This window comes from Scyliorhinus torazame, chromosome 10 (genome assembly GCF_047496885.1).
Source record: "Scyliorhinus torazame isolate Kashiwa2021f chromosome 10, sScyTor2.1, whole genome shotgun sequence".
Taxonomy (NCBI): Eukaryota; Metazoa; Chordata; class Chondrichthyes; order Carcharhiniformes; family Scyliorhinidae; genus Scyliorhinus; species Scyliorhinus torazame.
In genome coordinates, this window is record NC_092716.1 from 191,738,789 (window position 1) to 191,765,248 (window position 26,460).

At 50.5% G+C, this 26,460-nt stretch overlaps 1 protein-coding gene across 1 annotated transcript in view; it reads left to right on the plus strand.

Moving 5' to 3' along the window:
- The window catches only part of LOC140384909 (alpha-1,6-mannosyl-glycoprotein 4-beta-N-acetylglucosaminyltransferase-like), an 82,792-nt gene that overhangs the window by 50,029 nt on the left and 6,303 nt on the right, over positions 1 to 26,460 (plus strand). The window contains exon 3 of the mRNA XM_072466823.1: positions 25,510 to 25,657. Within this exon, the coding sequence (XP_072322924.1) occupies positions 25,510 to 25,657 (148 nt within the window). The remainder of the gene's footprint in view (positions 1 to 25,509; positions 25,658 to 26,460) is intronic.

The window sequence follows — 26,460 nt, forward strand, 5'->3', positions numbered from 1 at the left end:
CAGAGCCATTGGCAATGCTGCCGTCACCATAGCCCTCAAACTAGACCCCTTACAAGATTTCTCCTCCATCCTAACCCACTCTACCCCTTCTCCTTCCCACCACTGCCGCACCTTGTCCACATTCGCCACCCAATAATAATGAAGCAAGTTTGGCAACGCCAACTCCCCTGCTGCCTCTGCCTCTGTAGCAGGGTCCTCCTCACCCCACCCATACAAAGTCAGAGATGATTGTGTCCACTTTCCGAAAAAAGACCTTTGGTATAAAGATCAGGAGAGCCTGAAAGATAAACAAGAACCTCGGCAGAATATTCATTTTCACCACTTGGACCCTCCCCGCCAACGTTAAGTGCAGTGTATCCCACCTCTTAAGATCCTCCATGGCCTCCTCCACCAGCTTCGTTAAGTTCCACTTATGGAGCCCCGTCCATTCCCTCACTACCTGAATCTCCAAGTACCTAAACCTAGCCCTCGCTACCGTAAATGGCATCCCCCCCTGTGATGAATGATAACTGTATAACTGTACCTTTAATGTGATGATCCATTTATGACCCCCCAGGGAACTGTGTATAAGGTCATGTTCAGTGGGCAGCGTGCAGTGAGCACACTTCTCGGCAGCTGTCTGGTTTTCTGCTAATTAAAGCCTTTGTATTATCAATCTTCTCTCTCTCGAGTCGTAATTGAGGGTATCTCAATTTAATTAGCAGAATACTTTGAGATGGATAGCGGACTAAAGCAGGAGAAGCTCAATCTGGACGCTCGGTCGCTGGAGGCCACTGAAATTTTTAAATACTGGCTCCGGTGTTTTGAGGCCTATCTGAACTCCTCAGAGACGTCAGTAGACGGACCTCGCAGGTTGAGCTTACTACATGCTCGGGTGGGCCACAAACTCTCCGTGATCGAGAAGGCTACGACGTACGAAACAGCGGTCGAAATCCTACAGAACCGCTTCGTTAAGCCGATAAACGAGGTACAGGCCCGACATTTGCTCTCGACCTGCCACCAGCGTTCCGGGGAAACGTTGGACGAATACTTGGAGAGACTCACCGCGCTCGCCAGGAACTGCGATCATAAAGAGGTGACGGCAGAAGTCCATATGAACTTACATATTCGTGATGCGTTCGTGTCCGGTATCCGATCCACGTACATCAGGCAGCGGCTCCTAGAAGACGGGGCAAAGGATCTCCAAGGCACGGTAACGCTCGCCTCTTCTCTGGAAGCGGCCCACCATAATCTCCGCACACACTCCGCGGACCTTGCGAATCCCACTCGATCCCCTCCAGACTCGGCCACGCTACAGGCCTGCGCCGCGCGGCGACCCCCTCACACTGAGGGCTCACCATGCTATTTCTGTGGGCAAGGCCAACACCCACGCCTGCGTTGCACAGCCCGCTCTGTTATCTGCAACGACTGCGGAAAGAAGGGGCACTTCGCAAAGTTCTGCCTGGCTGGGCCCAAAGGCCAGAAACAATAGTCTCATCGGGCCCAGAAATCAAACTCCCGGGCCCACAGGCCCCGCAATGCGGCTGCACGCTGGCCGGACACGCCCACTTCTGACGCATCATCGGCCTCGTGCGAGTCATGGGGGCGGCCATCTTGGTGGCGGCCATTTTCAAAATCCGTCACGTGCGACCGACGATGGCGGCCATTTTGTGACTCTCGGCGGCCATTTTGTGAGCCTGACTCAACCGAGGACTCTTGACTACCCGCAACTGGAAGCGATCACTCTCGATCAATCACGGCCGAAGCACCTGCGAAACTCAATGATGCAGGTCCAAATCAACGGTCGCGACACCCCCTGCCTATTTGACTCCGGGAGCATGGAGAGCTTTATTCAGCCAGACACGGGAAGACGCTGCTCCTTGCGCACCTATCCCGCCTCCCAAACTATCGCCCTCGCATCTGGATCTCATTCAGTCCAAATCACGGGTATTGTGTCGTGAACCTCGCTATTCAAGGCGCCGAATACGCCCGTTTTAAACTTTATATCCTCCCTCACCTCTGCGCCTCCTTGCTGCTCTGTCTGGACTTTCAGTGCAGCTACCAAAGCCTGACACTGAAGTTCGGTGGACCCCTGCCCCCACTCATGGTATGTAGCCTGGCAACCCTTAAATTTGCACCAGCCCCCCTCTTCGCGAACCTCACTCCCGACTGTAAGCCCGTCGCCACCAGGAGTCGGCGGTACAGTGCCCAAGACATGACTTTCATCAAGTCAGAGGTTCAGCGACTACTAAAATAAGGGGTCATAGAGGCTAGTAACAGCCCTTGGAGAGCACAAGTATTGGTAGTCTGGTCTGGGGAAAAGCAACAAATAGTGGTGAACTATAGTCAGACCATAAACCGTTTTACGCAACTCGATGCGTACCCACTTCCCCGCATAGCAGAAATGGTGAACCAAATCGCCCAGTATCGGGTATTCTCCACTGTCGATGTAAAATCCGCCTATCATCAGCTCCCTATCCGCCCGGAGGACCGCCCCTACACGGCCTTCGAAGCAGCCGGTCGGCTTTTTCACTTCCTCAGGGTCCCGTTTGGCGTCACAAACGAAGTCTCCGTTTTTCAAAGGATGATGGATCAAATGGTGGACCAGTACGGCTTACGGGCTACATACCCGTACTTGGACAATGTCACCATCTGCGGTCATGACCAGCAGGGCTATGACGCAAACCTGAGGAAGTTCCTCCAGACCGCCCGGGCCCTCAATCTGACATACTGAGGCACGATCAATTTGACTGGAGACGAAGTTGAATCCAAACTGAGGCTTTATTAATCTCAGATGTGTGGCCTCCCACAGCAGCTGGCGAAATGGCTGCGAGCTGAAGGCCACACATATTTATAACCCGCCTCCTGGGCGGAGCTAGCATGCAGGGGCCCAGGTGAACCCGTAGTGCAGGTTCTACCGTCCAACCCCTAATATCAGAACACAGTGGTTTACCACATTCACCCCCTGTTAAAATTGAGTCCGGCGGGGGTGGTGGATGACTATATACAATTAGCAATTTTTAATATTTACAGAGCAGTAAAAAAAATGTCTCTTGGCATCCGGCGGGCAGGTCAGAGGTTCAGCCGGCCCGGCGCCTTGATGGTCCTTTGAGATCGACGAAGTGGTGACGGCGATGTTGGCGCTGTTGTGGTTAAAGTTGACTCCGGGTGCGTGCCGAAATCCTCTTCATCAACGGAGGTGGGCAGGGGGAGGACGGACAGTCCGGGGGGGGGGGGGGTGGCAACGGGGGTGGTGTGGGGGTGGAACCTGTTGGTGCCAGGTCCCTGAGGGAGACGGTATCCTGGCGGCCGCCGGGTAACGCCACGTAGGCGTACTGTTGGTTTGCGTGGAGCAGGTGCACCCTTTCCACCAACGGGTCCGCCTTGTGGAGCCGCACGTGTTTACGGAGAAGCACGGTTCCTGGAGCTGTGAGCCAAGTTGGGAGCGATACCCCGGATGTGGACTTCCTGGGGAAGGCAAAAAGACGTTCATGTGGTGTACTGTTAGTAGCAGTGCAGAGTAATGAGCGAATGGAATGTAGTGCATCAGGGAGGACCTCTTGCCAGCGGGAGGCCGGAAGATTCCTGGACCGCAGGGCCAGCTGGACGGCCCTCCATACCGTCCCATTCTCCCTTTCTACCTGTCCATTTCCCCGGTGGTTGTAGCTCGTCGTTCTGCTGAAGGCGATACCCCTGCTGAGCAGGAACTGACGTAGCTCATCACTCATGAATGAGGATCCCCTGTCACTGTGGGTGTAGGCGGGGAAGCCGAACAGAGTGAAGATAGAATTATGGGCTTTAATGACGGTGCAGACATCATGTCGGGGCATGGGATGGCAAAGGGAAAAGGGGAGTATTCATCGATCACACTGAGGAAATACGTGTGTCAGTCGGAGGAGGGGAGGGGGCCTTTGAAATCCACGCTGAGGCGTTCAAAGGAGCGGGAGGCCTTCACCAGGTGCGCGCGGTCTGGCCGGTAGAAGTGCGGCTTGCACTCCGCACAGACCTGGCAGCCCCTGGTGATTGTCCTTCCTCGGTGGAGTAGGGCAAATTTTGCGCCTTAATGAAATGGGTGCCCTGGGTGACAAAGGCTGTTGTGCAGGGCCCGGAGTCGGTCTACCTGTGCGCTGGCACTTGTACTTCGGGATAGGGCGTCTGGGGGCTCGTTGAGTTTGCCAGGGTGATACTGTATCTCATAATTAAAGGTGGAGAGCTCGATTCTCCACCGCAAGATTTTATCATTTTTGATCTTGCCCTGCTGTGTGTTGTTGAACATGAAGTCTACCGACCGTTGGTCAGTCAGGAGAGCGAATCTCCTGTCAGCCAGGTAATGCCTCCAATGTCGCACAGCCTCAACGATAGCCTGGGCCTCCTTTTCAACGGATGAGTGCCGAATTTCGGAGGCATGGATGGTGTGGGAAAAGAATGCCATGGGCCTGCCTGCCTGGTTGAGGGTGGCGGCAATGGCGACGTCCGATGCGTCGCTTTCTACTTGGAAAGGAAGTGTTTTGTCTACAGCGTGCATTCCAGCTTTGGCAATATCAGCTCTGATCCGGGTGAAAGCCTGTTGGGCCTCGGCCGTCAGGGGGAAATGAGTGGACTGTATGAGTGGGTGGGCCTTGTCCTCATAGTTTGGGACCCACTGCGCGTAATATGAGAAGAACCCCAGGCAGCGTTTGAGGGCCTTGGGGCAGTGGGGAAGGAGGAGCTCCATGAGGGGGCGCATGCGGTTGGGATCGGGCCCCAGAACTCCATTCTGGACTATGTAGCCGAGGATGGCTAAGCGGTTTGTGCGGAACACACCCTCCTCGTTATACGTGAGGTTGAGGAGAGTGGCGGTGCGGAGAAATTTAGCGAGGTTGGCGTCGTGGTCCTGCTGGTCATGGCAGCAGATGGTCACATTGTCTAGGTACGGAAATGTGGCCCGCAAGCCGTACCGGTCGACCATTCGGTCCATCTCCCTTTGGAAGACCAAAACCCCATTGGTGACACCGAAGGGGACCCTAAAGAAGTGATATAGATGGCTGTCTGCCTCGAAGGCGGTGTATGGCCGGTCCGATTTACGGATGGGGAGCTGGTTGTAAGCGGATTTCAGGTCCACCGTTGAGAAGACCCGGTACTGTGCAATTTGGTTAACCATTTCAGATATGCGTGGAAGGGGGTACCTGTCGAGCTGCGTGTACCTGTTGATGGTCTGGGTGTAGTCCACGACCATTCATTTTTTTCCCCCAGATTTAACCACTACCACTTGAGCTCTCCAGGGGCTGCTGCTGGCCTCGATGAAGCCCTCCCGAAGCAACCACTGGACCTCTGACCTGATGAAGGCCTTATCCTGGGTGCTGTACCGTCTGCTCCTGGTGGCGACGGGTTTGCAATCTGGAGTTAGATTGGCAAAGAGGGAAGGAGGATCGACCTTTAGGGTCGCGAGGCCGCACACAGTGAGGGGTGGTAAGGGCCCGCCGAATTTAAGGGTCAGGCTCTGGAGGTTGCACTGGAAGTCCAGGCCGAGGATAAGTGCCGAGCAGAGGTTAGGGAGGATGTAGAGGCAAAAGCCGTGGAACTCTACGCCTTGTACTGTGTGACAGTGCAGTACCCTCGGATTGCTATGCGATGGGATCCGGAGGCCAGGGAGATATTTTGCTTGGTAGGGTGTACCTTAAGGGAGCAGCCCTTGCCATATTTGGGTGTACAAAGCTCTCAGTGCTCCCGGAGTCCAGTAGGCAGGAGGTCACATGGCCGTTGACTTTCACGCTGGTGGATGCGTTGGTCGGATTATGTGGTCGGGACTGATCGATTGCCATGGAGGCGAGCCGTGGTTGATCGTCGGGTAGTGAGGTGGCCGTTGAGTTGAGGTCCTGGAAAGCCGTTGGTATTGTTATGGACGAGGCGTTTTCAGAACCCCAAAATGTATCATGGAGTTCAACCAACCTCTCCCTTTAATGGATTTGTTGTTTTTCCCAGCACACAGCTTTTTCCCTAGGTGTGGTATTTCAGTTATGGACACGTGGGTTTTTAAACACAAAACACTGTTTATTCCATGAACTCAACTTAACAGCTTAAATAAACATTGGATCTCTTAACACCCCTTACTTCAAAGATAACTCAGAAAATATTGCAATAGTAAATAACTCCTTAAAATGTTCCTTCAAACTTCCAAGAGACTTAACACCTTTAAACAATATCATATCAGGTTACAGGATATATATATTTTCTGTAGAATGGCAGAGATATATTAGCTTGGTTGATTTCAGCTCCAGCACCTTGCTTTCTTCTTGCAGCTCTCTGGACACACACAAGACACCCACCCACTGCTTTTTAAAATATATATATATTTTATTAAAGTTTTTCGATCAAAAAGAAGTTTCCATTTTTACAACTTTGTAACAAAATGTACATTGACCGTTATTTAAACAATATATTAACTAACAACAAGTGCAGAAAAAGAAATAATAACATAGAAAAAATAAATATAATTATAAACAACTAGCATGGAAAAGAACAAAAAAAAACCAAGGACCCACATGTACCCTCCCCTCCCCCCCCCTCCCACCCCCCCCCCCTTCCCCCTAGGTTGCTGCTGCTGTATTTCCTGTTTTCCCTTATCGCTCTGCGAGATAGGCAAGGAACGGTTGCCACCGCCTGGTGAACCCCTGAGCCGAACCTCTTAGTGCGTAATTTATTCGCTCCAATTTTATAAACCCTGCCATGTCGTTTATCCAGGCCTCCACACCCGGGGGTTTAGCTTCTTTCCACAGAAGTAGAATCCTTCGCCGGGCTACTAGGGACGCAAAGGCCAAAACATCGGCCTCTCTCGCCTCCTGCACTCCCGGCTCTTGTGCAACCCCAAATATAGCCAACCCCCAGCTTGGTTCGACCCGGACCCCCACCACCTTTGAGATCACTCTTGCCACACCCACCCAGAACCCATGCAATACCGGACATGACCAAAACATGTGGGTGTAGTTCGCCGGGCTTCCCACGCACCTCCCACACCTATCCTCCACTCCAAAAAATCTACTCAGCCTTGCTCCCGTCATATGCGCCCTGTGTAGAACCTTGAATTGGATCAGGCTGAGCCTGGCACACGAGGACGAGGAATTTACCCTACTTAGGGCATCTGCCCACAGCCCCTCCTCAATCTCTTCCCCCAGCTCCTCCTCCCATTTACCCTTTAGCTCCTCTACCATCGTCTCCCCCTCGTCTCTCATTTCCCTGTATATATCGGACACTTTACCATCACCGACCCATGCCCCCGAGATCACTCTGTCCTGGATCCCCTGCGCCGGGAGCTGCGGAAATTCCCTCACCTATTGCCTTGCAAATGCCCTCACTTGCATATATCGGAAGGCATTCCCAGGTGGCAACTCGTATTTTTCTACCAGTGCTCCCAGACTCGCGAACGTCCCGTCCAAGAACAAGTCCTTCAATTTCACAATTCCTGCTCGTTGCCAAGGTTGGAATCCCCCATCTATCCTTCCCGGGACGAACCTATGGTTGTTCCTTATCGGGGACCACACCGAGGCACCCGTCACCCCCCTATGTCGCCTCCACTGCCCCCAAATCTTCAAAGTCGCCACCATCACTGGGTTTGTGGTGTATTTTTTCGGGGAAAACGGTAACGGCGCCGTCGCCAGTGCTTTTAAACTTTTTTTAAAATATATATTTTATTCAAGTTTTTTGGCCAAACATAACAATACGTAGTGTTTCTTTTACACAACAATAAAGCAATATAAATAACCGTGGCCAGTTTTAAACAAATAAATAAGTAATATATAAACAAAAACAAAAAACAAAACTAAATGGCAACTGCCTTGTCCAAAATAAATACTCTCCAAAAATACAATCCAACAATCCAATATACAATTACATAGACCAAATACCTATACATATACAATAACATCCCTGAGAGTCCGTCCGATTCCTCCCCCCGCCCTTCCACCCCCCCCCCCCCTCCCCCCTGGGTTGCTGCTGTTGTCTACTTCTTTTCCATTCCCTCTATCTTTCTGTGAGGTAGTCGACGAACGGTTGCCACCGCCTGGTGAACCCCTGAGCCGAACCCCTTAACACAAACTTAATCCGTTCTAACTTTATAAACCCTGCCATATTGTTTATCCAGGTCTCCACACCCGGGGGTTTGGCTTCCTTCCACATTAACAATATCCTGCGCCGGGCTACAAGGGACGCAAAGGCCAACACGTCAGCCTCTCTCGCCTCCTGCACTCCCGGCTCTTCTGCAACCCCAAATACAGCCAACCCCCAGCTTGGTTCGACCCGGACCCCCCACCACCTTCGAAAGCACCTTTGCCACCCCCACCCAGAACCCCTGTAGGGCCGGGCATGACCAGAACATGTGGGTGTGATTCGCTGGGCCTCTCGAGCATCTCGCACACCTATCCTCTACCCCAAAAAATTTACTAAGCCGTGTTCCAGTCATATGCGCCCTGTGTAGCACCTTAAATTGTATCAGGCTTAGCCTGGCACACGAGGACGATGAGTTTACCCTACGTAGGGCATCAGCCCACAGCCCCTCCTCAATCTCCTCCCCCAGTTCTTCTTCCCATTTCCCTTTCAGCTCATCTACCATGATCTCCCCCTCGTCCCTCATCTCCCTGTATATGTCCGCCACCTTACCGTCCCCCACCCATGTCTCTGAGATCACTCTATCCTGCACTTCCTGCGTCGGGAACTGCGGGAATTCCCTCATCTGTTGCCTCGCAAAAGCCCTCAATTGCATATACCGAAATGCATTCCCTTGGGGCAACCCATATTTCTCCGTCAGCGCTCCCAGACTTGCAAACGTCCCATCTACAAATAGATCTCTTAGTTGTACTACCCCAGCTCTTTGCCATGCTCCAAATCTACCATCCATTCTCCCCGGAACGAACCTATGATTGTTTCTTATCGGGGACCGCACCGAAGCTCCCGTCCCTCCCCTATGCCGTCTCCACTGCCCCCAAATTTGCAATGTAGCAACCACCACCGGGCTTGTGGTGTATGTATTTGGTGAGAACGGCAATGGCGCCGTCACCATTGCTTGCAGGCTAGTCCCCCTGCAGGACGCCCTCTCCAATCTCTTCCACGCCGCTCCCTCCCCTTCTCCCATCCACTTACACACCATTGAAACATTGGCGGCCCAGTAGTACTCACTTAGGCTCAGTAGTGCCAGCCCCCCCTGTCCCTACTACGCTGCAAGAATCCCCGCCTCACTCTCGGGGTCTTCCCAGCCCACACAAAACTCATAATGCTCTTCTCAATTCTTTTGAAAAAAGCCTTCGTGATCATCACCGGGAGACACTGGAACACAAAAAGGAATCTCGGGAGGACCACCATTTTAACCGCCTGCACCCTACCTGCCAATGACAGGGACACCATATCCCATCTCTATGTAATGTACCCCAATTCTTGGCTATCTGGATCCCCAGGTACCGGAAGTCCCTTGTTACCTTCCTCAACGGTAAATCCTCTATCTCTCTACTCTGCTCCCCCGGATGCACCACAAATAACTCACTTTTCCCCATGTTCAGTTTATACCCTGAAAAATCCCCAAACTCCCCAAGTATCCGCATTATCTCTGGCATCCCCTCCGCCGGGTCCGCCACATATAGCAACAAATCATCCGCATACAGAGATACCCGGTGTTCTTCTCCCCCCCTAAGTACTCCCCTCCACTTCCTGGAACCCCTCAGTGCTATGGCCAGGGGTTCAATCGCCAATGCAAACAATAACGGGGACAGAGGACATCCCTGCCTCGTCCCTCTATGGAGCCGAAAATAGTCAGACCCCCGTCCATTCGTGACCACGCTCGCCATCGGGGCCCTATACAGCAACTGTACCCACCTGATATACCCGTCCCCAAAGCCAAATCTCCTCAACACCTCCCACAAATAATCCCACTCCACTCTATCAAATGCTTTCTCGGCATCCATTGCCACCACTATCTCCGCTTCCCCCTCTGGTGGGGGCATCATCATTACCCCTAGCAGCCTCCGTATATTTGTATTTAGCTGTCTCCCCTTCACAAACCCAGTTTGGTCCTCATGGACCACCCCCGGGACACAATCCTCTATCCTCATTGCCATTACCTTGGCCAGAATCTTAGCATCCACATTCAGGAGGGAAATGGGCCTGTATGACCCGCATTGCAGCGGGTCTTTTTCCTTCTTTAGGAGGAGCGATATCGTTGCCTCTGACATAGTCGGGGGCAGCTGCCCCCTTTCCCTCGCCTCATTAAAGGTTCTCATCAGTAGCGGGGCCACCAAGTCCAAATATTTCTTATAGAATTCAACTGGGAATCCGTCTGGTCCCGGGGCCTTCCCCGCCTGCATGCTCCCAATCCCTTTCACTACTTCCTCCGTCTCAATCTGTGCTCCCAGCCCCACTCTCTCCTGCTCCTCCACCTTAGGAAATTCCAGCTGATCCAGAAAGCACATCATTCTCTCCTTCCCGTCCGGGGGCTGCGCTTCATATAATCTTTCATAAAATGCCTTGAACACTCCATTCACTCTCTCCGCTCCCCGCTCCATCTCTCCCTCCTCATCTCTCACCCCCCCTATCTCCCTCGCTGCTCCCCTTTTCCTCAGTTGGTGGGCCAACAACCTACTCGCCTTCTCCCCATATTCGTACTGTACACCCTGTGCCTTCCTCCATTGTGCCTCTGCATTACCCGTAGTCAACAAGTCAAATTCTACATGTAGCCTTTGCCTTTCCCTGTATAGTCCCTCCTCCGGTGCCTCCGCGTATTGTCTGTCCACCCTCAGAAGTTCTTTCAACAACCGCTCCCTTTCCCTACCCTCCTGCTTTCCTTTATGTGCCCTAACAGATATCAGCGCCCCTCTAACCACTGCCTTCAGTGCCTCCCAGACCACTCCCACCTGTACCTCCCCATTATCATTAAGTTCCAAGTACCTTTCAATACACCCCCTCACCCTTAAACACACCCCCTTATCTGCCAATAATCCCATGTCCATTCTCCAGGGTGGAAGCTGTTGTTTTTCTTCCCCTATCTCCAGGTCCACCCAGTGTGGAGCATGATCCGAGATGGCTATAGCCGTGTACTCCGTCCCCGTCACCTTTGGGATCAGTGCCCTTCCCAAAACAAAAAAATCTATTCGTGAAAATACTTTGTGTACATAGGAGAAAAACGAAAACTCCTTACTCCTAGGTCTACTAAATCTCCAGGGATCTACTCCTCCCATCTGCTCCATAAAATCCTTAAGCACCCTAGCTGCAGCCGGCCTCCTTCCGGTCCTGGACCTCGATCTGTCCAGCCCTGGGTCCAGCACCGTATTAAAGTCTCCACCCATTACCAACTTCCCCACTTCTAGGTCCGGGATTCGTCCTAACATACGCCTCATAAAATTGGCATCATCCCAGTTCGGGGCATACACGTTCACTAATACCACCGCCTCCCCTTGCAGTTTGCCACTCACCATCACGTATCTGCCCTCACTATCCGCCACTATAGTCTTTGCCTCAAACATTACCCGCTTCCGCACTAGTCTGGCCACCCCCCTGTTTTTTGCATCTAGCCCCGAATGAAACACCTGCCCCACCCATCCTTTGCGAAGTCTAACCTGGTCTATCAGCTTCAGATGCGTCTCCTGAAGCATAACCACATCTGCCTTAAGTTTCTTTAGGTGTGCGAGTACCCGTGCCCTCTTAATCGGCCCGTTCAGCCCTCTCACATTCCACGTGATCAACCGGGTTGGGGGGCTCTTTACCCCTCCCCCCTTGACGACTAGCCATTTCCTTTTTCAATCCAGCTCCTCACCCGGTTCCCACGTAGCTGTATTCCCCCCAGGCGGCGCCCCCCCGCCCCGACCCCCCCCCCCTTCCATACCAGCTCCCCCTTCTCCCCAGCAGCAGCAACCCAGTTAACCCCTCCCCCCCGCTAGATCCCAAGCTAGCGTAATTGCACCCCCCATGTTGCTCCCAGAAGTCAGCAAACTCTGGCCGACCTCGGCTTCCCCCCGTGACCTCGGCTCACACTGTGCGAGGCCCCCTCCTTCCTGCTTCCCTGTTCCCGCCATGATTACCATAGCGCGGGAACAAAGCCCGCGCTTCCCTTTTGGCCCCGCCCCCAATGGCCGGCGCCCTCAGCTCCTCATCCTCCCTCACTCCCTCCCCCACGACATGGGGAAGAGAGAGAAGTTACAGGGTCGCAGGTTTAACAACTTGGGAAGTCCTCTCTTCCCCCTTTTCCCCCCTTATCCCACAAATTCAACACCCCACTTTTGTCCCAAACATTCTTTTTCTGGCCCGCTCACTCCAGCTTCTCCTCGACAATAAATGTCCACGCCTCGTCTGCCGTTTCAAAGTAGTGGTGTTTCCCTAGATGTGTGACCCACAGTCTTGCCGGTTGCAGCATTCTGAATTTGACCTTCCTTTTATGCAACACCGCCTTGGCCCGATTAAAGCTTGCCCTCCTTCTTGCCACCTCCGCACTCCAATCTTGATATACGCAGGTCACCGCATTCTCCCACCTACTGCTCTGAGTTTTCTTTGCCCATCTGAGGACCATCTCTCTGTCCTTATATCGGAGAAATCTCACCACTATTGCTCGAGGAATTTCTCCAGCCCTCGGTCTTCGCGCCATAACCCGATAGGCTCCCTCCACCTCTCGCGGACCCGTCGGGGCCTCCGATCCCATTAACGAGTGCAGCATCGTGCTCACATATGCCCCGACGTCCGCCCCTTCTGCACCTTCGGGAAGACCAAGAATCCTTAGGTTCTTCCTCCTCGCATTATTCTCCAGCACCTCCAGCCTTTCCACACATCTTTTGTGTTGTGCCTCGTGGATCTCCGTCTTCACCACCAGGCCCTGTATGTCGTCCTCATTCTCATCAGCCTTTGCCTTCACGACCCGAAGCTCCTGTTCCTGGGTCTTTTGCTCCTCCTTTAGCCCCTCAATCGCTTGTAATATCGGGGCCAACAGCTCCTTCTTCATCTCCTTTTTGAGTTCATCTACGCAACGGCGCAGGAACTCTTGTTGGTCAGGGCCCCATATTAAACTGCCTCCTTCCGACGCCATTTTGCTTTGTGCCTGCCTTCCTGGCCGCTGCTCTAGAGGATCCACCGCAATCCGGCTACTTTCCTCTCTTTTTTCCATCCGTGTCCAGGGGGGACTCCCTTCTGGATTACCGCAGTGTTATTTGCCGTTAAAATTGCCGATGGGGCTCCTATTAAGAGCCCAAAAGTCCGTTCCACCGGCAGCTGGTCACCGCCGCACCCGGAAGTCTCAGTGCTTTTAAACTTGTTCCCCTACAGGACGTCATCTCCAGCCTTTTCCACGCCGCCCTTCTTCTTCCCTCATCCACTTACATATCATTGACACGTTGGCGGCCCAATAATAATCACTCAGACTCGGCAGTGCCAGTCCCCCTCTATCCCTACTGCGCTGCAGGAACCCCCTCTTTACCCTTGGGGTCTTTCCAGCCCACACAAAGCTCATAATACTCCTATCCACTTTCTTGAAGAAGGCCTTTGTAATCAGTATGGGGAGGCACGAAAATAAACCTCGGGAGGACCACCATTTTGACCGCCTGTACCCTACCCGCCAATGACAGGGGCACCATGTCCCACCTTTTAAAGTCCTCCTCCATCTGCTCTACCTGTCGTGTCAAGTTAAGTTTATGCAAGGTTCCCAGTTCCTAGCCACCTGGATCCCTAGATATCGAAAGTCCCTTGCTACTCTCCTCAGTGGCAGATCGTCTATTCCCCTGCCCTGTTCCCCGGGGTGCACTTCTTAGAGCCCCTCAGCGCTATGGCCAATGGCTCGATTGCCAATGCGAACAGTAACGGGGACAAGGGACACCCCTGTCTTGTGCCCCTATGTAATCGGAAATAGTCGGATCGTTGCCTGTTTGTAACCACGCTTGCCACCGGGGCCCCGTACAGGAGCTGAACCCATCTGATGAACCCCTCTCCAAATCCAAATCTCTTCAGTACCTCCCACAGGTAGTCCCACTCCACTCTATCGAATGCCTTCTCTGCATCCATCGCCACCACTATCTCCGCCTCCCCCTCCGGTGGGGGCATCATCATTACCCCCAGCAACCTTCGTATGTTGGCATTCAATTGCCTCCCTTTAACAAACCCTGTCTGGTCGTCATGTACCACCCCTGGGACACAGTCCTCTATCCTAGTCGCCATCACCTTGGCCAGTAACTTGGCGTCTACATTTAGGAGGGAGATGGGCCTGTATGACCCGCACTGCAGCGGGTCTTTGTCTCGTTTCAGGATCAACGATATCGTCGCCTCCGACATCGTCGGGGGTAGTGTCCCCCTTTCCTTAGCCTCATTGAAGGTTCTCGCCAGGAGTGGGGCCAGTAGGTCCACATATTTCCTGCAAATTCCACCTGGAACCCATCTGGTCCCGGGGCCTTTCCTGCCTGCATGTTCCCGATTCCTTTTACCACCTCCTCCACCTCAATCTGCACTCCCAGACCTGTCACCTCCTGCTCCTCAACCCTCGGGAACTCCAACTGGTCCAAGAAGTGCATCATTCCCTCTTTCCCCTCCGGGGGTTGGGACTTATACAGCCTCTCATAGAATGACTTAAACACCCCGAGCACCCTTTCCGCCCTCTGTTCCATCCTTCCCTCCCCGTCCCTAATTCCTCCGATCTCTCTCGCCGCCCCCCTCTTCCTAAGTTGTTGGGCCAACAGTCGGCTCGCCTTTTCCCCATTCTCGTATTGTATTCCCTGTGCCTTCCTCCACTGCGTCTCCGCCTTACCCATAGTCAGCAGGTCAAACTCCGTCTGTAGTCTCCGTCTTTCCCTGTATAACCCTTCATCCAGGGCCTCCGCATATTGCCTATCCACCCTCAGAATCTCCCCGATCAGTCTCTCCCTTTCTTTACCATCTTCTTTCCCCTTGTGGGCTCTTATGGAAATCAGCTCCCCGCTAACCACCGCTTTCAGCGCCTCCCATACTACTCCCACCTGGACCTCTCCATCATCGTTGACCTCTAGGTACCTTTCAATACATCCCCTCACCCTTCCACATACCCCCTCATCTGCCAACAGTCCCATGTCTAATCTCCAAAGTGGGTGCTGCTCCTTCTCCTCTCCTAGATCCAGATCCACCCAGTGTGGGGCGTGATCTGAAACGGCTATAGCCGAATATTCCGTTCCTGCCACTTTCGGGATCAGCGCCCTTCCCAGACCAAAAAATCTATCTGGGAGTATACTTTATGGACGTGGGAGAAGAAGGAAAACTCCTTACTCCTCGGTCTAGCAAATCTCCAGGAATCTACTCCTCCCATCTGCTCCATAAACCCCTTAAGCACCTTGGCCGCTGCCGGCCTCCTCCCGGTCCTAGATCTGGACCGGTCCAGCCCTGGGTCCAGCACCGTGTTGAAGTCACCCCTAATACCAAATTTCCCATCTCTAGGTCCGGGATGCGCCCCAACATACGCTTCATAAAACCCGCGTCATCCCAGTTCGGGACATATACGTTCACCAGCACCACCGCCTCACCTTGCAATCTGCCACTCACCATCACGTACCTGCCCCCACTGTCCGCCACTATGGTCTTAGCCTCGAACAGTACCCGTTTCCCCACCAGTATTGCCACCCCTCTATTTTTCGCATCTAATCCCGAGTGGAAAACCTGTCCCACCCATCCTTTCCTTAATCTGACCTGATCCGCCACTTTCAGGTGCGTCTCTTGAAGCATAACCACATCCGCCTTCAGCCTCTTTAGGTGACAAGTACCCTTGCCCTCTTAATCGGCCCGTTCAACCCTCTCACGTTCCACGTGATCAACCGGGTTGGGGGGCCCTTTACCCCACCCCCATCGTCGACTAGCCATCCCCTTTTTTAAACCAGCTCCTCACCCGGGTCCCACGCACCCGTTTGTCCCCCAGACGGCGCCCTCCCGTCCCGACCATCCCATCCCATATCAGCTCCCCCTTACCCTCAGCAGCAGCAACCCAGTTAATCCTCCCCCCCCCCCCCCCCCCCCCCCCCGCTAGATTCCCTTCTAGCTTGATTGCTCCCCCCATATTGCTTCCGGGAGTCAGCAAACTCTGGCTGACCTCGGCTTTCCCCGTTTACCCTTGGCCTCCCTGCGTGTGGGGCCCCCTTCCTTCCTGCGCCCACTTTTCCCGCCACAATTTCCGTAGCGCGGGAGAAAAGCCCGCGCTTCCCTTTCGGCCCCGCCCCTAATGGCGCAGTTCCCTCTCCCCTTCCCTGTCCCCTTCCCCACCGGCGCCCACATTTCTTCGTGTCCCCACCCCCCCCCCTCTGGGGGTGGGGGAGAAAAAATTCTCCCGTCCAACATTTTTACAGATAAGCCCTCCCCCTCTCCCCCCTTTACAATTCCTTGCCACCACCTCGCTACTTCTTTTCAAACATCCATTCCTCAAATCTAGTCCAACTTCTCTTCTTGAATAAATGCCCACGCCTCCTCCGCCGTCTCAAAGTAGTGGTGTTTGCCCTGGTGTGTAACCCACAGTCTTGCCGGCTGCAACATTCCAAATTTCACTTTTTTCCTGTGGAGCACCGCCTTGGGAGCACCGCCTTGGCCCGATTGAAACTCGCCCTCCTTCTCGCCACCTCCGCACTCCAATCTTGATACACGCGGATCACCGCGTTCTCCCACCTGCTACTCCGTGTCTTCTTAGCCCATCTCAGGACATCTCTCTATCTTTGTAGCGGTGGAACCGCACCACTATTGCTCGCGGTATTTCCCCTGCCTTCGGTCTTCTCACGAGGACCCGGTATGCTCCCTCCACTTCCAAGGGGCCCGCCGGGGCCTCAGCACCCATTAAAGTATGGAGCATCGTACTCACATACGCCCCAACATCCGCTCCCTCTGACCCTTCAGGAAGACCCAAAATCCTTAAATTCTTCCTCCTCGAGCTATTTTCCAGGGCTTCCAGCCTTTCTATACACCTCTTATGTAGTGCCTCGTGCGTCTCCATCTTCACCACCAAGCCCTGTATCTCGTCTTCATTCTCGGCTGCCTTTGCCTTCACTCCACGGAGCTCCATCTCCTGGGTCTTTTGCGTCTCCTTCAATCCCTCAATCGCCAGCAACATCGGCGCCAGCACCTCCTTCTTGAGCTCCTCCACACATCGCCGGAGGAACTCCTGCTGTTCCGGGCCCCATACCATCTGGGCTCCCTCAGCCGCTATCTTGCTACTCCCTTCTCTTCTCTGCCGCTGCTCCATAGGATCCTCCGCAATCTGGCCACTACTATCGCTTCTTTCCATCCACACCCGGGGGACTCCTTCCTTTATCGCCTCACACTGAGTTTGGCCGTGAAAAATTTCCGTTGGGGCTCCCTTAAGAGCCCAAAAGTCCGTTAAAATGGGAGGTGCCGAAACGTGCGACTCAGCTGGTCATCGCCGCAACCGGAAGTCCACCCACTGCTTTTTTAACTGAAACTAAATACCTGCAAATCTAAACTGCAAAATGGCAGACCTGAGCTGAGCTCCACCCACTCTATGACATCACTGTTTTCTTAAAGGTACATTGCTTAAACATCCAGTTCTTAAAGGCACTCTCGCATGACACCGCCCCCCAAGAAAAAGAAATAAACAATCAACTTCAAGATGGTTTCATTTTTCACTTTTGCACCATCGACTAAGAAATGTACACAGTAAAAATACTTTTTTGTTTCACAAAAAAACCCCACAAACAGGCATAATAATATAGTCCATTTACTCTTTGCTCTTCCTCCAATCTAAAACCTTCCCAATTGACATTCTCTTTGAACAAAGTCTCAGCACGATCCATCCATTCCTCCACTCCTCGGCAATTCTCTTTAGAATCAGATACTCTAGTTCAATATGACCACAGAGATCCTTGCAATGCTCCAATACAGGAACATTGGTGATCACAGCTTTCAGGCAGTCAAATGCCTGTTGAAAGTCTGCTGTTCATTGAAATTTTTTACGTTTCTTCAGCAATTCCAATAGTGGAGTAATCACGCCACCAAACTTTTGCACAACTGTTTGATCAAAGCCGTTCATGCTAAGAAATCACATTATTTCCCTTCGTCTTGAGGGTATCGGAAACTCCGTAAGGAAAGTGATTCAGGCTTCTCCAAATTCACTTTCGGCTAGGTTCATCACCAAACCCGCCACCTGAAGTCGATCGAAGAACTCCATACGATGGTTTAACTGTTCTTTCCATGTCCGGAAGTTGGAAATGAAAGCAGATTGTCCCACTTTCTCCATGCAATCCTTCAATGGTGGGACAGGATAAGAGTCCGTTCTTGTAACTGCATTCACCTTTCTATAGTCCACACAGTACCGTTGGGTACCATCTGGTTTAGGCACCATCACTATGGGTGAGCTCCATTGGCTGCAACCCACTTCAATTATGCCATTCTTCAGCATACTCTCAATCCCTCTGTTAACCTGTGCCAATTTTAAAGGATTAAGTCTATACGGATGTTGTTTGATGGGAACAGCATTTCCTACATCTACATAATGTATAGCCATTTTAGTACTTCCCAATTTATTGCTACAAACTTGCCCATGTGATATCTATAACTCTTTCAGGTCAGTTTGTTTTTCCTCTGGAAGGTAACGTAACAATTCATCCCAATTTTTAAGAACATCCTCATTTTCCAATTTAATTTGAGGTATGTCAAATTCACAGTCATCTGGATTTGGTTCGTCACTTTGAGTTAGAATCATTAAAACCTCCTTTTTCTCACCTTCCCTTTCAAAGTACCTTTTAAGCATATTCACATGACACACTCGGTGAGTCTTCCTTCTATCTGGTGTTTTTACCACATAATTCACCTCACTTAATTTCCTTTCAATCTGATACGGTCCACAAAACCTAGCTTTTAAAGGCTCTCCTACCACTGGTAACAACAATAAAACTTTATCCCCACTGGTAAAACTACAAACTTTGGATTTCTTATCCGCTACCCGTTTCATCACATTTTGTGCAACTTTCAAATGTTGTCTAGCCAATTCACCTGCTCTATTTAATTGTGCACTAAAATTTGACACGTAATCCAATAGTGTAATTTCCGATTTCTCACCCACCAATTTTTCCTTAATCAATTTAAATGGTCCTATTACCTCATGACCAAAAATTAGTTCAAAAGGACTAAATTTGGTTGACTCATTAGGTGCATCCTTAATTATAAACAATATTGAATGGGATTCCTTTATCCCAATCCTCTGGATAATCTTGACAATATGCCCTCAACATTGTCTTTAATGTCTGATGCCGCCTTTCTAACACTCCCTGCGATTCTGGATGGTACGTAGTTGATTGAAATTGTTTTATTCCTAAGCGATCCATAGCTTCTTTGAATAACTTTGAAGTAAAATTCGTTCTTTGATCTGATTGAATTTCTGTGGGTAGTCCATATCTAGTAAATAATTTAAGTAACTCCTCCACAATCCTTTTAGCTGTAATATTACGTACTGAAATGGCCTCTGGAAACCTAGTAGACACATCCATTACAGTCAAAAGATATTGATTCCCACTTTTTGTTTTAGGAAGCGGTCCTACACAATTGGTTAGGACCCTTGTAAAAGGCTCCTCAAATGCTGGAATGGGTATTAAGGGCGCTGGTTTTATCACTGCTTGAGGTTTCCCTATCACTTGACATATGTGACATGATTGACAAAATTTAACTACATCTTTATGTAGTCCAGGCCAATAAAAATGTTTCTGGATTTTAGCTTGAGTTTTCCTTATTCCCAAATGACCTCCCACTGGTACCTCATGTGCAACTCGCAACACCTCCTTTCTATACCCTACCGGCAATACTACTTGATGAACTTCTGCCCACTTTTCGTCCGCCTGCATATGTACAGGTCTCCATTTTCTGATCAAGACATAATTTTTACGGTAATAACACTCGGGTATACTCTCAGATTCCTCTTCCGTATATGCTTTCTGATATATCCGTTTTATTTCTACATCTTTCTGTTGTAACTCCGCCAATTTTCCTGAACTAAAAATATCCGCCTCATCCTCCACCTGTTCTTGTTCTTTTTCAAAAATCGTTTCTGATAATTGCACTTCAACTTCATCTTCACTTTTTGATTTCTCCTCTTGTCTTAACCTGTGACTTTGCGACCTTGTTACGACCCAATCCGGAAAAATCCCAGGATATTCGTCCTTCGACACTTCAGTTGACTGATTTGCCACTGGCTTATCAACCACAGTAGGCATCACTCCCACCTGCGATCCAGCTGTATCATTATCCAAGATAAACTGTATTCCTGCACAAGATTGTTTATCTATTACTCCTACTACCACTTCACCACTCTTCACTGGACTTTCCAACCTTACCTTATATAATGGAACGCTACTCCTCTCACCCTGAATTCCACATATCACCGCCTTTTATGGCAACATTCTTCCCAAACTGCATAATTCCTCATCTCTTACCATTAAAGATTGACTAGCCCCTGTATCTCTTAAAATTGTGACTTCTTTACCTGCTCCTCCTGATACACATGAGTAAACTTTACCCACACAAGTAAATTCTCTAAATACATCTGGCACCTTAACAATTTCTTCTTGAACAGGCTGTACAATCGTTTGCACCTCCTTCACTTCCCTTGGGCTTTCCTTTACCACTCGAACAAACCCCACTGTCTTATCCTATTTTACCACATCAGCCTTCCCAGTGCTTTTCTTCAACCACCAACACTGTGACTTTACATGGCCTAGTTTATTACAGTGAAAACATCTGAAACTTTTTATTTCTTTTCCACCCTCCTGGATTTCTTTTTAAATCTGAGGTACACTCTATTGTCTCCCATCAGATCACCTTTACCTTTACCACTTGAGTATTTCTCATGTCCCCAGTTTCTATCCCTCACCGGCTGAAACTGATGTCGGAAACCAATCTTTGATTTATGAACTAATTCATAATCATCTGCCATTTCCGCTGCTAATCTCGCAGTTTTAGCCCTCTGCTCTTCCACATGAGTTCTCACTACATCAGGAATTGAATTTTTAAACTCCTCCAAATGTATAATTTCTCTGAGAGCTTCATACGTTTGGTCTACTTTCAAAGCCCTTATCCACCTATCAAAATTACTCTGTTTGAGCCTTTCAAACTCCGTGTATGTTTGACCAAATTATTTCCTTAAATTTCTAAGCCTTTGTCTGTAAGCTTCAGGCACCAGCTCATATGCACTTAAGATGGATTTCTTCACCTCCTCATACGTTCCAGATACCTCCTCCGGTAGTGATGCAAACACTTCACTAGCTCTACCTACCAGCTTTGTTTGAATCAGTAACACCCACATGTCCTGTGGCCATTTCATTTGTTTAGCTACCTTCTCAAATGAAATGAAAAAGGCTTCCACTTCCTTCTCGTCAAACCTTGGCAATGCTTGGACATATTTAAATAGATTCCCACCAAGCCTTTGACTATGACGCTCTTTCTCACTATCCTCATCGCTATCACCCAACTGTACTTTTCCCTTTACGTCTGCCAATTTTAACTGATTGTCATGTTTCATGGCAATTTTCTGAAGTTCAAACTCCCTCTCCTTATCTTTTTCCCTGATCTGCATCTCCCTTTCTTTTTCTTTTTGTTCTGCTAGGGCTATTCTTTCTTTTCTCCTTTCTTCTCTCTCATTTTCTTTTTCCTCTCTCTCTCTTTCTCTTTCTTTTTCATCTCTCTCTCTCTTTCTCTTTCTTTTTCCTCTCTCTCACTCTCGTACGCAAGCCGCTTTAATTCTTTTTCATGTTCCATTTGTTTAATTTGCAACTGAATTTTTGCCATTTCCAGTGAGTCAAACTCTATCTCAGGCAACTTTAAATGCTTAACCACCGCCATAATTACCTCATCTTTTCGCATTTTGTCAGGTAATGTTAACTGCAATGTTCTTGCCAAATGTAACAGTCTGCTTATCGTTTATGTCCGTAAAGTACTACGTGTGACATTCTCCACCCCAAAAAACTTCTGAGCCTCTGAATGAGTTCAACCAACCTCTCCCTTTAATGGATTTGTTGCTTTTCCCAGCACACGGCTTTTTCCCTAGGTGGTATTTCAGTTATGGACACGTGGGTTTTTAAACACAAAACACTGTTTATTCCATGAGCTCAACTTAACATCTTAAATAAACAGTGGATCTCTTAACACCCCTTACTGCAAAGATAACTCAGAAAATATTGCAACAGTAAATAACTCCTTAAAATGTTCCTTCAAACTTCCAAGAGACTTAACACCTTTAAACAGTATCACATCAGGTTAAAGGATATATATATTTTCTGTAGAATGGCAGAGATATATTAGCTTGGTTGATTTCAGTTCCAGCACCTTGCTTTCTTCTTGCAGCTCTCTGGATACACACAGACACACACCCACTGCTTTTTTAACTGAAACTAAAAATCTGCAAAACTAAACTGCAAAATGGCTGACCTGAGCTGAGCTCCACCCACTCTATGACATCACTGTTTTCTTAAAGGCACATTGCCTAAACATCCAGTTCTTAAAAGCACTCTTGCATGACAGTATCCATGTGCCGCAGGGTGGACAAGATGACGGTGCCCGGAGATCCTGGGGATCACAAAATGGCGGCACCCATGGAACGCACGTTGCGGGGGTGGAGCAAGATGGCGGCACCCATGAAACGCACGAGTTGTGCGGGGGAGAAGATGGCGGCGCCCATTGTCTGTGGCCGTTGGGGGCGACCGCTGTCGCTGAGCAGGCCTCGCACACCGCAGTGAAGTGGCCCTTCTTCCCGCAGGCCTTACGGCTCTGAGGGCACAGTGCATTGTCAGAGAGGCAGTACTGAGGGCACACTGCATTGTCGGAGAGGCAGTACTCAGGGCACACTGCATTGTCAAAGAGGCAGCACTGAGGGCACACTGCATTGTCGGAGATGCAGTACTGAGGGCACACTGCATTGTCAGAGAGGCAGAATTGAGGGCACACTGCATTTTCGGAGAGGCAGTACTGAGGGCACACTGCATTGTCGGAGAGGCAGTACTGAGGGCACACTGCATTGTCAGAGAGGCAGAATTGAGGGCACACTGCATTGTCGGAGAGGCAGTACTGAGGGCACACTGCATTGTCGGAGAGGCAGTACTGAGGGCACTGCATTGTCGGAGAGGCAGAGCTGAGAGAACACTGCATTGTCAGAGAGGCAGAATTGAGGGCACACTGCATTGTCGGAGAGGCAGTACTGAGGGCACACTGCATTGTTAGAGAGGCAGTACTGAGGGCACACTGCATTGTCGGAGAGGCAGTACTGAGGGCACACTGCATTGTCGGAGAGGCAGTACTGAAGGCACACTGCATTGTCGGAGAGGCAGTACTGAGGGCACACTGCATTGTCAGAGAGGCAGTACTGTGGGCACACTGCATTGTCAGAGAGGCAGAATTGAGGGCACACTGCATTGTCAGAGAGGCACAACTGAGGGCACACTGCATTGTCAGAGAGGCAGAATTGAGGGCACACTGCATTGTCGGAGAGGCAGAACTCAGAGCACACTGCATTGTCAGAGAGGCAGTACTGAGGGCACACTGCATTGTCGGAGAGGCAGTACTGAGGGCACACTGCATTGTCAGAGAGGCAGAATTGAGGGCACACTGCATTGTCAGAGAGGCAGTACTGAGGGCGCACTGCATTGTCAGAGAGGCAGAATTGAGGGCACACTACATTGTCGGAGAGGCAGTACTGAGGGCACACTGCATTGTCAGAGAGGCAGAATTGAGGGCACACTGCATTGTCGGAGAGGCAGTGCTGAGGGCACACTGCATTGTCGGAGATGCAGTACTGAGGGAACACTGCATTGTCGGAGAGGCAGTACTGAGGGCACACTGCATTGTCGGAGAGGCAGTACTGAGGGCACACTGCATTGTCGGAGATGCAGTACTGAGGGAACACTGCATTGTCCAGAGAGGCAGCACTGAGGGCACTCTGCATTGTCGGAGAGGCAGTACTGAGGGCACACTGCATTGTCGGAGAGGCAGTACTCAGGGCACACTGCATTGTCAGAGAGGCAGTACTGAGGGCACACTGCATTGTCGGAGAGGCAGTACTGAAGGCACACTGCATTGTCGGAGAGGCAGTACTGAGGGCACACTGCATTGTCAGAGAGGCAGTACTGTGGGCACACTGCATTGTCAGAGAGGCAGAATTGAGGGCACACTGCATTGTCAGAGAGGCACAACTGAGGGCACACTGCATTGTCAGAGAGGCAGAATTGAGGGCACACTGCATTGTCGGAGAGGCAGAACTCAGAGCACACTGCATTGTCAGAGAGGCAGTACTGAGGGCACACTGCATTGTCGGAGAGGCAGTACTGAGGGCACACTGCATTGTCAGAGAGGCACAACTGAGGGCACACTGCATTGTCAGAGAGGCAGAATTGAGGGCACACTGCATTGTCAGAGAGGCAGAACTCAGAGCACACTGCATTGTCAGAGAGGCAGTACTGAGGGCACACTGCATTGTCGGAGAGGCAGTACTGAGGGCACACTGCATTGTCAGAGAGGCAGAATTGAGGGCACACTGCATTGTCAGAGAGGCAGAATTGAGGGCACACTGCATTGTCGGAGAGGCAGTACTGAGGGCACTCTGCATTGTAGGAGAGGCAGAATTGAGGGCACACTGCATTGTCGGAGAGGCAGTACTGAGGGCACACTGCATTGTCAGAGAGGCAGAATTGAGGGCACACTGCATTGTCGGAGAGGCAGTGCTGAGGGCACACTGCATTGTCGGAGATGCAGTACTGAGGGAACACTGCATTGTCGGAGAGGCAGTACTGAGGGCACACTGCATTGTCGGAGAGGCAGTACTGAGGGCACACTGCATTGTCGGAGATGCAGTACTGAGGGAACACTGCATTGTCAGAGAGGCAGAATTGAGGGCACACTGCATTGTCGGAGAGGCAGTACTGAGGGCACTCTGCATTGTCAGAGAGGCAGAATTGAGGGCACACTGCATTGTCGGAGAGGCAGTACTGAGGGCACACTGCATTGTCAGATAGGCAGAATTGAGGGCACACTGCATTGTCGGAGAGGCAGTGCTGAGGGCACACTGCATTGTCGGAGATGCAGGACTGAGGGAACACTGCATTGTCGGAGAGGCAGTACTGAGGGCACACTGCATTGTCGGAGAGGCAGTACTGAGGGCACACTGCATTGTCGGAGATGCAGTACTGAGGGAACACTGCATTGTCGGAGAGGCAGTACTGAGGGCACACTGCATTGTCGGAGAGGCAGTACTGAGGGAACACTGCATTGTCGGAGAGGCAGTACTGAGGGCACACTGCATTGTCGGAGATGCAGTACTGAGGGAACACTGCATTGTCAGAGAGGCAGCACTGAGGGAACACTGCATTGTTTCAAATTGGCTGTGGAATTTCCAAGAGTACAAAAGAGACTACACTTTCAAAGTTCTTCATTGTGAGTAAACATTTTGGCACCGTCAGTGGTAGTGACAGGTTCTATAGAAATGCAAGTTCTTTCTTTATGGATGTCATGGCATCCCAGCGATATTCTGATTTTGGCAAGTGCCATTCCTCCACAAAAAGCTGATTCTTATGCATTTCCATTAACTACAACCTTCAATTTCAGGACATTGCTTGGAATGAACAAAATAACTGCAGAGAACAATGGAAAATATGCAAACACCAATGGCAGAATTCAACAGAGAAGATAGAGTTTACCCAACCATTGGCTATTTCTTACATGTATGTAGCAGGGACCGTTCCTAAGAGTAAAAGTAAGTACACCGAATTCTCATGGGGAAGTTCATTTCCCCCACAGCAGTTGTAGGCTTTATTTAATCTAATGTAAAGCGCAACCAGAACGCAGCCCACATTTCTCCAATCCCCTTACTTCTACCATCGGTAAATTGCATAATCCAATGTGCAGAGGTCGATCGCCTATCTACTCCCCATTGAATTCCTGTCTCCCGGACGATTGAATTTAGGCCCCTTCCTTCCTCCTCTTTGAAATTAAAAAAAAATTAATTCTCATGATGTTGCCGTTATCTGCAAGGCTAGATTTTAATCTTTCACCTCTGTGGCACCGCTCAGCGTTTCATTAGGCCACTTCAACCCAATCAGGTTGGTGTGGGACTGGAGTCACACACTGGCTGAGGCCAGGGAAGGACGGCAGGTGTCCTCCCCTAAAGCGTTGAACTAATTGGATTAGCTTCATGGTGACTTCTACTGATCCCAGCTTTTTATTTCCATTGACTGAATTCAAATTTCCATTGACTGAATTCAAATTCTCAAATTGGGATTTGAACTCTCGTTCTCTGGAATACTAGTCCACGTTCTGGATTACTAGTTTTTTATTATTCATTTATGGGATGTGGGCGTCGCTGGTTAGGCCTGCATTTATTGCCCATCCCTAGTTGCCTTGGTGGTGATGAGCTGCCTTCTTGATCCACTGCAGTCCTTTACGTGTAGGTACGCCCACTGTGCTGTTAGGGAGGGAGTTCCAGGATGTTGCACCAGTAACAGCGAAACAACGGCGATATATTTCCAAGTCAGGGTGCTGAGTGACTTTGAGGGGAAC